The sequence below is a fragment of the Pantherophis guttatus genome, chromosome 7 (genome assembly GCF_059756535.1).
Source record: "Pantherophis guttatus breed Tessera chromosome 7, ASM5975653v1, whole genome shotgun sequence".
NCBI lineage: Eukaryota > Metazoa > Chordata > Lepidosauria > Squamata > Colubridae > Pantherophis > Pantherophis guttatus.
In genome coordinates, this window is record NC_142069.1 from 87,754,134 (window position 1) to 87,767,191 (window position 13,058).

The 13,058-nt window shown below is 41.8% G+C and overlaps 1 protein-coding gene across 1 annotated transcript in view; it reads left to right on the forward strand.

Moving 5' to 3' along the window:
- SLC2A13 (solute carrier family 2 member 13) overlaps positions 1-13,058 on the forward strand; it is a 100,249-nt gene that overhangs the window by 61,818 nt on the left and 25,373 nt on the right. Inside the window, exons 5-6 of the mRNA XM_034419076.2 lie at positions 3,500-3,663; positions 4,703-4,823. Coding sequence (XP_034274967.1) covers positions 3,500-3,663; positions 4,703-4,823 — 285 coding nt within the window. The remainder of the gene's footprint in view (positions 1-3,499; positions 3,664-4,702; positions 4,824-13,058) is intronic.

The window sequence follows — 13,058 nt, forward strand, 5'->3', positions numbered from 1 at the left end:
TGTACTTTCCAGTATAGAGCCTAGTATTGAGGGGTATATATCATAATGATAAATTGTTCAGAATCATGAATTTTTGGTATTTTTTTTTTTTAATTTATTGCCGTTGTCCTCTTTTCCTGAAAGCAGTGGGAGATTTGCATAGCTGCTGCTGTGTCATCTGGTTGTTGGGAAAATGTTTTGGAATATACGCCTGAAATCTGTTGGTTTTTTTTTTTCTTCTTCCATGTCTTAGTCTTATGAGTCTGCAGACGAGATCAGGGGTGAAATCCAGCAGGTTCTGACAGGTTCTGGTGAACCGGCAGCGGAAATTTTGATTAGTTTGGAGAACCGGCAAATACCACCTCTGGCTGGCCCCAGAATGGGGTGGGAAGGGAGATTTTGCAATATCCTTCCCTCAGGAGTGGGGAGGGAATGGGGATTTTGCAGTATCCTTCCCCTGGAGTAGGGAGGGAATGGAGATTTTGCAGTATCCTTCCCCCAGGAGTGGGGAGGGAATGGAGATTTTGCAATATCCTTCCCCCAGGAGTGGGGAGGGAATGGGGATTTTGCAGTATCCTTCTCCCAGGAGTGGGGAGGGAATGGGGATTTTGCAATATCCTTCCCCCAAGAGTGGGGAGGGAATGGGGATTTTGCAATATCCTTCCCCCAGGAGTGGGGAGGGAATGGGGATTTTGCAATATCCTTCTCCCAGGAGTGGGGAGGGAATGGGGATTTTGCAATATCCTTCCCCCAGGAGTGGGGAGGGAATGGGATTTTGCAATTCTCATACCCATTTTGAAATCTATCATCGGTCCCTCCATCCATCCATCCTTTATCTAACATTTATTTCTTAACATTTATTATCTAACATTCATCTATATTTATTATCTATCATCTCTATTATCAATGTTATCTATCTGTCCAACCATCCATCCATTATTTATCATTTATGTATCATTTATCTGTATTATCTATCTTCTCTACATATCTATGCTATCTGTCCTCCATCCATCCATTATTTATCATTTACATTTATTATCTATAATCTCTATCAATGTTATCTGTCTGTCCAACCATCCATCCATTATTTATGTATCTATCAATTATCTATCATTTATCTGTATTATCTATCTATCTATGCTATATGTCACCCATCCATCCATCATTTATCTTTTTTTTTTTAAATTTGATTTATATGCCGCCCTTCTCCGAAGACTCAGGGCGGCTTACAATGCGCTAAGCAATAGCCTTCATCCTTTTGTATATTTATACAAGTCAGCTTATTGCCCCCACAAACTGGGTCCTCATTTCACCTACCTTAGAAAGGATGGAAGGCTGAGTCAACCTTGAGCCTTGGCGAGATTCGAACCCTGCAGTAATTGCAGGCAGCTGGTCTTAATAACCAGCTTAATAACAGGGTGCCTTAAACCACTGTACTACCAAGGCTCTTGGTATATATATTATCTTGGTATAATATATTATATATATTATTTATATATATTATCTGTCATCTCTACTATCAATGTTATCTATCTGTCCAACCATCCATCTATTATTTATGTATCTATCATTATTATTTATCTGTATTCTATCCATCTATGCTATTTATCTGTCCTCCATCCACTCATCCATTATTTATTGTTTATCTACATATATTACCTATCATCTTTATCTAGCTATCCTGCTGACTGAGGAATTCTGGAAGTCTACAAATCAAAAAGGTTGCCCCCCCTCCTGGCTTGAGATATTTCTAAACGCAAGAGGGGAGGTATTTTTCGTACTGTATCACTTCTTAAATGCCATCACTATTGTCTTGGTCCCTTAGTTGCTGTCATGGTGGATGCTTCTTCCCATTTTCAATCTCTATTTTTAAACTCTTCCTTTAGTTTAGTCCATTATTAATACATACCATCCAATCAACGTATGTAAACAGTGGAAAGCATTTGAAGTATCATCATAGGTTCGTAATGCCTGTTATTTTTAGCTTGCCATCTCAAAGGAGAAAACATCTTTAGCAGACATGTTAACTCTTCGGGGACCGGTAGTGGCTAATAATAACTCCAAACATATTATTAGGTTGGACAGAACTGGAGACAATTAAAGGTGACTCTGTTTCCATATATAGAAACGTTTACTGGTGTTTTTACATTTTGCAAATGCCCCTGGTTGCATTTTGGACTGTGCTGAGTAATTGGATAGCCACCATCAAGCTATCTTAAATCAACTAGAAATGCTAAATCTGTGAATGACAATCCCCCAAGTACAATATTTTTTTGGTTTTCTCAGTGTAACTACTACAGTAGGCTTAAACCAGCATAGGGAGTCTTGTGACATTTAGCAAATGGACTAAAAAAATAGATGGGTGTATATATTCAGGAGCTCAGGAGAACTTTCATGGGTGGTGTAAGACAGTGAGAATTATTGGTGGATGGATGGATGGATAGAGAAATAATGGATGGATAGAGAGATAGGTGTGTGGGTGGATAGATGAATGGATGGATGGATAGAGGGATTGATGGATGGATAGGGAGATAATGGATGGATAGATGGGTAGATGGATGGAAGGATGGGTGGATAAAGGGATTGATGGATGGATAGAGAGATAATAGATGGATAGAGAGATTGATGGATGGACGGATGGATGGACGGATGGATAGAGAAATAATGGATGGATGGATGGGTGGGTGGATGGATAGAGGGATTGATGGATGGATAGATAGATAGATGGATAGAGATTGATGGATGGATAGATGGGTGGGTGGGTGGATGGATAGAGAGATGGATGGATGGATAGATAGAAAGATGAATGGATAGATAGACTGATAGATGATGGATGGAGAGATGGATGGACTGATGTACATAGAGAGATAATAGATGGATGGGTTATAGAAAGATAGATAGATAGATAGATAGATAGATAGATAGATAGATAGATAGATAATAGGATGGATGGATGGATGGATGGATGGATGGATGGATGGATGGATGGAAGGATAGAAAGATGGATCGATGGATAGCCATAAATTTGAAACAAACAAATAAAACCCCTTCTTCAGTGGTTATTCCCACCTAAATAAGAACTCATTTCATTTCTCTCTTTAATATTTCAAACCAGTTAATTTGATTTGCCACAGTGAAGAATTTGCCACAGATAACCAGAATACAGTTTCAGAAATGCCTTCAAATCCGGGGAAGGCAAGAAATCACATTTTGCACAACTACAGTATGCCTTTTTTCCCCCCTCATGTCTCTTCCCTGAAGATCTATTTCCGGTGTTATGCTCACTAATTGCTTGAAATAATAACAGTAGAACGAATGCCGAGGTAGAAACATTGATTTGCTCGAGTGCCAGAATTCCAAGGATCCAATTTCTTGTGTCTTGATGGATTGAGCGTAATATTAGCGTCACTTGAAAAGAACTGTTTCGTCTATCGCTATCCGTGACAAGACCGATCTGTCGCTTCGCCCGTTGTCCAAATCGGTCGAATGTACTTCACATATAAAGTTATTTGTCTTTCAGGTACTACAGCGCAACTATCATGCAGATGTCGGGTGTCCGAGATGACCGCCTGGCTATCTGGCTTGCCGCTCTGACGGCCTTCACTAATTTCATTTTCACGCTTGTGGGAGTCTGGCTTGTAGAAAAAGTCGGCCGGCGCAAACTTACCCTGGGGAGTTTAGCGGGTATGTAAGAATGGACGGGAACAAATGGAAGCACATTTGAAAACGGACCGTAGAGATTTGGTCTCGGGGTTAACGCATCAGGTTAGAAATTAGGAGATGGGGAGTTCTAGTCCCGCCTTAGGCAGGAAAGTCAGCTGGGTTACCTTGGGCCAATCACCAGAAGACAGGGAGTTCTAGTCCCGCCTTAGGCAGGAAAGTCAGCTGGGTTACCTTGGGCCAATCACCAGAAGACAGGGAGTTCTAGTCCCGCCTTAGCCAAGAAAGTTGGCTGGGTGACCTTGGGCCAATCACCAGGAGACGACGAGTTCTAGTCCTGTCTTAGCCACAAAAGTCAGCTGGGTATCCTTGGATCAATCACCAGGAGATGGGGAGTTCTAGTCCCGTTTTAGCCATGAAAGCCAGTTCCCTCTCAGGCCCCCTTTTCGCTGGTAGAGAAGAGGCCGTCACGGCCAAAAACGCAGCCTCAACAAGTGACATGGAGCTGGGCACACGCGTCCCCCCCCCGGCCCCTAGGTCAAACACAAACCTGATGCGACCCTCAATGAAATTGAGTTTGACACCCCTGAAGTAAGTGATTCACTTAACAATGGGGGGGGGGGACAGACAAATTCTTTTTTTTTTTTAATTTGATTTATATGCCGCCCTTCTCCGGAGACTCAGGGTGGCTTACAATGCGTTAAGCAATAGCCTTCATCTTTTTGTATATTTATACAAAGTCATCTTATTGCCCCCATAATCTGGGTCCTCATTTTACCTACTTTAGAAAGGATGGAAGGCTGAGTCAACCTTGAGCCTGGTGAGATTCAAACTTGCAGTAATTGCAAGCAGCGGATGTAAGTGGATGTTAATTAGTCTGCTGAGCCACCAGAGCTCCTTTGACACATGTTTTACACATTTTACACATGTTTCCCTTCGCCACGGAAGCGTTGGGCTCAATTATGGTCATAAATCAAGGACTACCTACATACGTGTATGCGTGAATTTTGTACAGTATCCTGAAATGAAGCTGGGTTTTTTTGTGTGTGTTTTTTTTAAATAGGCACTACTGTGGCCCTGGTTGTTTTAGCTTTGGGTTTTTTGCTGTCGGCTCAAGCTTCCCCACAAGTCACTCTTAACCCCGAAAGCCAGTCGGCTCAAAACTCCACCTGCACAAAATACAGGTAAGTCATTTTGATTCGCTTATTAAACCTTTGAAGCTTCTGCAGTGGTTCTAAGACGAAAGACGGTACAACGAACGTTCGCATTAGTTAAGAATTTACAATTAGTCAAGTGTTTTGGGCCCAAAAATCCCGAATCCAGGAGCGGTCTTGATATCTCTTTGAATATTTTAATTGGCACTATTCAAATATTAAGAAAAACATTCCCTAATTATTTTTCCCCACAGTGAAGGGTAACAACAACACAAGAATGTAAAACGAAGACCTCTTTTAACCTAATATTTGAAACTGCAGTTTTTGATTCAATCATTCCAAGGTTGTTTTAATAGAACTTTTTTTTTTGTAGACGAGTCCTAAATAGTTCCAGATAACAGCAATTCTTTAACCATGTACATCTTTTGCCTTAACTTAATTTCTCTTCTCATGTTATTGCTGTTTGATTAAGGGTTTTTTTGTTCCCAACGTACGGAGAATATTCTGTGATTCTCTCTGCTAGTTCCTTCAGTATTTTAGGATGCAGTCCAGCTATGACCCTGATAAATTACCTTTGATCCTTCTTGACTATCAGAATAGAATAGAATAGAATAGAATAGAATAGAATAGAATAGAATAGAATAGAGTACAATACAGTACAATAGAATACAATAGAATACAATAGAATAGAATTCTTTATTGGCCAAGTGTGATTGGACACAAGGAATTTGTCTTGGTGCATATCCTCTCAGTGTACATAAAAGAAAAGATACGTTCATCAAGAATCATAAGGTACAACACCTAATGATAGTCATAGGGTACAAATAAGCAATCAGGAAATAATATCAATATAAATTGTAAGGATACAAGCAACAAAATTACAGTCATACAGTCATAAATGGAAGGAGATGGGTGATAGGAACGATGAGAAGATTAGTAGTAGTGCAGACTTAGTAAATAGTTTGACGGTGTTGAGGGAATTATTTGTTTAGCAGAGTGATGGCGTTCGGGAAAAAATTGTTCTGGTGTCTAGTTGTTCTGGTGTGCAGTGCTCTATAGCGTCGTTTTGAGGGTAGGAGTTGAAACAGTTTGTGTCCAGGATGCGAGGGGTCTGTAAATATTTTCACAGCCCCCTTTTTTTGACTTGTGCAGGATACAGGTCCCCAATGGAAGGTAGGTTGGTAGCCATTGTTTTTTCTGCAGTTCTAACTATCCTCTGAAGTCTGTGTCTGTCTTGTTGGGTTGCAGAGCCAAACCAGACAGTTATGGAGGTGCAGATGACAGACTCAATAACTCCTCTGTAGAACTGGATCAGCAGCTCCTTGGGCAGTTTGAGCTTCCTGAGTTGGCGCAGAAAGAACGTTCTTTGTTGTGCTTTTTTGATGACGTTTTTGATGTTAGGTGTCCATTTTAGATCTTGCGATATGGTAGAACCTAGAAATTTGAAGGTCTCTACTGTTGACACTGGGTTGTCTAGTATTGTGAGAGGTGGAAGTATGGGAGAGTTTCTCCTAAAGTCCACCACCATTTCTACGGTTTTCAATGTGTTCAGTTCCAGATTGTTCCGGTCGCACCACGAGGCTAGTTGTTCAACCTCCCGTCTGTATGCGGATTCATCATTGTCTCGAATGAGACCGATCACTGTTGTGTCATCTGCGAACTTCAGTAATTTAACAGATGGATCGTTAGAGATGCAGTCATTGGTATACGTTGGTATTAAGTTGCAGCTGCTTTGTTTTCCCAAGTGTTATGATAATGTTTGTAACATCCCCAAAGGCAATATTTTTTGTTGCTTCTGATTTCTATTACGAGACTTTTTAACAAGATGATAATGGGCCCAGAGACAAAAAACATACGAAGAACGGTTTGCAGGGTATGGACTCTAGACTGGGTACGGCCAGTCTAGAGAAAAGAAAGACTAAGGCACTGATGGTGAACCTTTTTGGCCCTGAGTGCTGAAAAGGTCACACGGAAACGTTACACGCGTGCACTCATCGGGGCCGCACTCTGGAAAAACCGAACTTCCGGGTACCAGCGTGCATGCATGCTCCATGATCAGCTGCTGGCACACATGCACAGGCCGGTTTTGGGCACTGCTGCATGCGCGAAGGGATCGCTCTTCGGAAAAGACTAACTTCCGGGTTCTGGTACACATGCGCGCCCGACAATCAGCTGGCCAATTGTCTTGGGCTAAATTATTTAATCTGGTTTTAATTATATCTTTTAACTTTTGTATTTATGTATTTTATTTTGTGCCTGTTCACCGCCCTGAGTCCTTGGGGAGTAGGGCGGTATATAAATCTAATAAAAGACAAGACAAAGACAAAAGACAATGCGCATGCGCGGACTGGTTTTCGTCCCTGCCGTGCATGCGAAGGACAGCTGATCATCGTGCACCGGTTTTCCCGAACTGTTCCGAACCGGCTGAATCCCACCATTGATGGGGTCATTAAAAGATGATGATGATAAACGAATGTAGTCTACAAAATTCCATGATATTTCTTTAAAGGAAGCTTAGTATATGATTCTCACGTCGTGCATCTTGTGTCCCGGCGGTACATGATTGCTCTCCAGTATTACTAAATTAAGCTCGAAAACAGAATCAGCAACCAGGTGATAAGTTGGTCGCACAATTTAGGAAAGCAATTTCATGCCTGCGTTTTGTTCCAACGTAGGCTGTTTTAAGGGCAAATTGCAGGAATCTCTTAGATGTGAACTCTTTAATTACAAACATCATCTGCAGATGATTAAAAAGTTGCTTTAACTCCAATTATGGAGCAAATCAACACAGAAATTAAGCCTGGGAAACTTAATGGGTGAGCAAGAATTGTTCAAAATTACATCCATAACATCATCTGGCAACATAACGTAAATATGATTTTAGTTTGCCATCCATTAACGAAGTTGAAAGGGACAGAAATAATGCTTGTATTCCCAACTATGCTAGGCTCATTATTCTTCATCGGATGGAATTAAGCCTTGGTATTACTAATAGGGCTGTACAATTTATTGATAATGTAACACATTATAGGAAAAATTGGTACATACCAGTGGTGAAATCCTCAGAAGTGACACCGGTTCGCTGCGCGCGCATGCACAGTACTTGCCAAACACAGGCTTCACGCCCATGTGCAGCATTGAAAAAGGAGGCTTAAGGTAAGTAGAACAGTGAGGGGGGTGGAACAGCTGTGCCGCACGATTTATATTAGCTAGAAAGCAGGATTTCCTGCTTTCTAGCAGGAAATAGCACAGCTGATCGTTGGAAATACCAGTTCAGACAAACTGGTAGCATTTTTTTTTACTACCGGTTCTCCTGAACCGGTGCGAACCGGTAGCATTTCACCCCTGGTCCATATGTAGATGGTAGTTGTTAAAATGTGCTGAAATTAGCTTGAATTGTATGCCGTTTTATAAACATTCTGGATTGGCATGAATACAAGCCTGTAAAGACTTATGAATTGCTATCCAACTAAATTTTTTTAATCGTCCATTTTTTTTTTTTTTTGTTGGGTTGCTTTTCTGCTGCTTTTTGACCCTTTCATTATGAGACGCACTTGAATTTGATATAATAATTTTGATATAGCATCTCCATGATATAAATGAGTCGTCGTTGAATCAATGCGGTCTTACTAAGGAATTTCTCACAGAAGGAGAGAAACATGGGATGCTTCTGGGTACCTTACTTTATTTTATTTTTTTAATTTTATATAAGATTCATCCAATTGATAGAAGAGAATATAGGTTGGGGTGTCAAACCCAAGGGCTGGGGGGCCAGATCTGGCTCGCGGGGTGCTTAGATCTGGCCCACGGGGCCGCCCTGCCAACAGTGAAGGACTGGCCCGTGAGGCCTCTGCCGGTAAAAATGGAGCTTGGTGTTCTGTCCCCATACCCCACACGCACCCCCACAGATGGGCCGGAGTTATAAGCCACACGACAAAACTCTTTGAAGATAAAGCTGGCAGCAACCCAGTGGCTAGCTGCCAATTCAGACTTTACTCACACAAAACAAAGATTAGACTGCAAGCATTCCAATAAAACAGGCAGAGTCAATAATACAAGGATTAATCCAAATGCAGTCCGATAAAGCAGGCAAAGTCCAGTAACGCAGAGATCATGGAGTATTTCCAGTTTTTGCTCGTCACAAACTGAACCGGCCACCACACCCACATTTATACCCTGTGGGGTGTGGTCCAGTGACTCAGCTAATCTCTGGCACGCCTTCCCCTCTGCTGTGCACGCTTCTCCCTGCGCCTCTGCCGAGGGTCCAGACAGCACTTATCTTCCTCGTCACTGTCCACCTGTGGCTGTGGGGACAGCCCTCCCAATTCTGTTTTCACTCGCAGATGGTTGCAGGAGGCTGTCGCAGCCTAAAACGGAACTTGGGAGCCCATTTTTGCGGGCACGAGTGACGTCGAGCTGGTGATGCCCCCCCCTCCGGCCACTCCCCAACCCCACCTCCCCAAGGTCAAACACAACCCTGATGCGGCCCTCAATGAAATCGAGTTTGACATCCCTGATATAGGTAGTCGTCAACGTACGACCACAAGCGAGCCCAGCATTTCTGTGGTTAAGCAAGGCCATTGTTAAGTGAACGTTGCCCCATTTTACGACTTTTTTTTTTTTTTTTTTTGATATACTTATTAAGTGGATCACTGCCGTTGTTTAAGTTAGTAACCGGATCGTGTGAAATGAATCTGATTTCCCCACTGACTTTGCTTGTCAGAAGGTCTCAAAAGGGGTTTGTATAACCCCGAGATACTACAACCGTCATGAGTACAAATCAATTTTGATTCCACAAACAATGGGGATGCTTGAATTGGTTGTGAGTATGAAAACGGTCCTGAGTCATTTTTTTCACAGAAAAAAAATTAGAGAAAGTAAGGACCGGGGGTGGGATATGTTAGCTGTCAAGTTCCGATGTTATCTCAAATAAATTTCATTTTCAAACACAAAGTCTTTGATGAAATCTCTTATTTATTGAAGAATAATGATCTAGTCCTGAACTCATTTGCAGCCGAAACTGATCCTCTGATCCCAAACCCCTCCCTTTCCGTTCCTCAAATCTCAGTGTCTCATTGGCCATCTTCCAAGTCCATCTTTCATCTCAGCTACTTCAAGTCACAGGAATTCCCCCCTCCCCCCATCACCTAGGTGACGTTATCTGCCGGGGAAAAGAACTGGGTGAAAAGCCAAGCTACTACTTCTAACAGGTTCTTCCTCTTTCATTTTTTTTTTCCCACTCATTCATGTTAGCGCTGGGGAAATCATAGTTTGGAGCGCTGACATTAGCAGTATTTTAGTATTTGAGGGGCTGTCACAAGGAATTGAAGGTGAACTTATTTTCCAAAAGGCAAGACAAGAAACAATGGATGGAAACTAATCAAGGAGAGAAGCAACCTTAGAACTAAGGAGAAATTTCCTAACGGTGAAAGCAATTCATTAGTAAGAACGACTTGCCTCCAGAAGTTGTAAACGCTCCATCACTGGAGGCTTTCAAAAAGTGACAGGACAGCCATTTGTCTCAATGAGCCGAGGTGGCGCAGTGGTTAGAGTGCAGTACTGCAGCTACTTCAGCTGACTGCTAGTTCAGCAGATCAGCGGATCAAATCTCACCGGCTCAAGGTTGACTCAGCCTTCTATCCTTCCGAGGTGGGTAAAATGAGGACCCAGATTGTTAGGGGGCAATATGCTATTTAGTGTACTGTCTTTGGTGTAAGCCGCCCAGAGTCCTCGGAGAGTGAGCGGCATAGAAATATGACAAACAAACAAACAAACAAATCAATCAATCAATCAATGGTATAGGTCTGTTTGTATAGGAGGTTGGACTAGAAGACCTCTGAGGTGCCTTTGATGAAAAGGACTAAGGGTGACATAATAGCAACAGTCCACGACAAGGAGCAACGGATGGAAACTAATCAAGGAGAGAAGCAGGGGTGAAATCCAGCAGGTTCTAACAGGTTCTGGAAAACCTGTAGCGGAAATTTTGAGTAATTCGGAGAACCGGCAAATACCACCTCTGGCTGACCCCAGAATGGGGTGGAAATGGAGATTTTGCAATATCCTTCCCCCAGGAGGTGAGGGAATGGAGATTTTGCAGTATCCTTCCCCTGCCACGCCCACCAAAATTAATATAGGATTTCCTGCTTGAACCTCCAAGGTCCCTTCGAATTCTGTCATTCTGAGTTCTAAAAACATATTTTATAATGAAAAAATTATGGTTTAAAAAAACCCGAAGGATTTGATCCAGAGATGTTCAGAAGAAACTTTAAAATGCCTGCTCAAGCCATTTTCCCTTGCTCTAATCAACATGTAATTAAAATTTGATTGGGAAGTTCATGCCGTAGAGCTGAAGGATGGCTTGGTAATAAATCCTGAAATTAGCTAAGCAGTAAAAGCCATTTTGGGGTTATTGCACTTAACTTAGCTTTTAGCACATTTCTCTTTATTAAATCTCATAATTTAATTTAAAACGCCAGAGGGGTAGCAGGCCAGTTTTCTCAACTCAAAAGAGAGTTTACGCGTCTGATATTTTAAAAATAAATATTGATATTCCTTTCCGGACAGCTGGTCATTTGCATCCTTTTAGCGGGTCATTGAGGCCGCTTAGAGGTTTATCTGTGTTCTCAGCAGTGGTGGATTCCTCCCGGTTCGGTCCGGTTCAGCCGAGCCGGTAGCGGTGACGATATGACGTCACTGAACCGGTTCTCCCCCCCGCCCGCCCTCCCACCCCCCCCACGTTATTCTTACCTTTTATTTGGTCCCACCCCCAATCTATTGCTGCCTCCTGAGTCCCAGCTGATGACTAGAGGGGAAAAAAAACTGTTTAAACTCTTGCCGCGGGGCTTCAAAGGGCCGCCCTACAGCTGATCAGTGTTAAAAGCAAATGAGTCGGGTCGTAAGTGCGAGGACTGGTCGTAAGTGCGAGGACCTCCCAGAAATGACTGACCAGCTAGCCACGCCCACCTAGTCACATGACCTCCAAGCCACACCCACAAAATAAGCCATGCCCACAGAACCGGTAGTAAAAAAAAATTTAGAACCCACCCCTGGTCCTCAGGGTTTCCAGACTTTTAGCTATACAATTTCGGATGAAGATCCTTTGAACGGTGTGGGAGTAGGAACGGATTTCCAGAGGCAAAAATTGCAGACTACAGGAATCATTTGCACCACTCAGGTGACCCTGAGGACACAGAAAAACCTCCTCAAGTGGCCTCAAGGACCCGCTAAAAAGATGCAAATGACCAGCTGTCCGCAAGGAATATCAATCCTTCCATTCTCCACCATCCAGTCAGAGCTGAAGAAGCTTCTTGGATGAGAAGCGAAACGTCTTCAAAAGAAAAAAACAAGAAAGTCCTAAAAAAGCATCTTTGGGATTGCAATAGGTGTTTTCTAAAAAAAACTGGATGTATTCCCGTAACTTCCCATCCCATTCCCATATTATTCCCTTCTTGGTTTTCTCTGCTTCTGTCTGCTCGGAGACAATAGCCAGAAATATTTGCTAAAATATTTGTTATTAATGAAAGCAAGCAGGTTTTACCATCCAGAACTCCCATACCTCATTATATATAGAGAGATATCGCTTGGAAGATTCAGTTGGTGCACTTTATGCTTGAAATGCTAAATATTATTTTACAAGCAGGGGGAAACCACTATTTGGCATCTGCTTTTCGATATTTGTTAAAGATTTGGATGTAAATCCTGTTCAGGGACCATTGCTTCAATTAATTTTAATTGCATTCTACCAATTCCTTCTTTCATCAATGTTTATTTTAGTACAAGTGTCATTTTCATAATTGGAATTTTATTTTTTCTTGGGATTTTTCTCCCCTTTTCCACAGCGTGCTTTCTGAAAAATCTTTAAAACTTGTTGTCTGTCGTGGAAGGCATTTCTCTCTGTAATTGTTTTCTATACTTATGGGAAGTAACATTTGGATCTGCCTTTTATATGTGATTTTTTTTCCCCTCTGGCAATTATCTTTATCCGCTTATCAAATAAGCTAAAAGGACTAAGCTAAAAATCCATTATTTAATATATTAATTAGAATAAAGTTGTTCTTTGTTTTGATTTCAGCGCTTTTGATGTAATATCAAAGATTCATTTAAATCTAAATGTAGTATGATTTTAGGAAGAATACAAGTAGCATCTTAATTTTATTTATTTATATTGCATTCTTCATTATTTTTACAAATAACTCAAGGCAATAAATTTAGCCAACACACTTTCCTCCTTTTGTTTTTCCCCATAACAACAACCCTGTGAGGTGG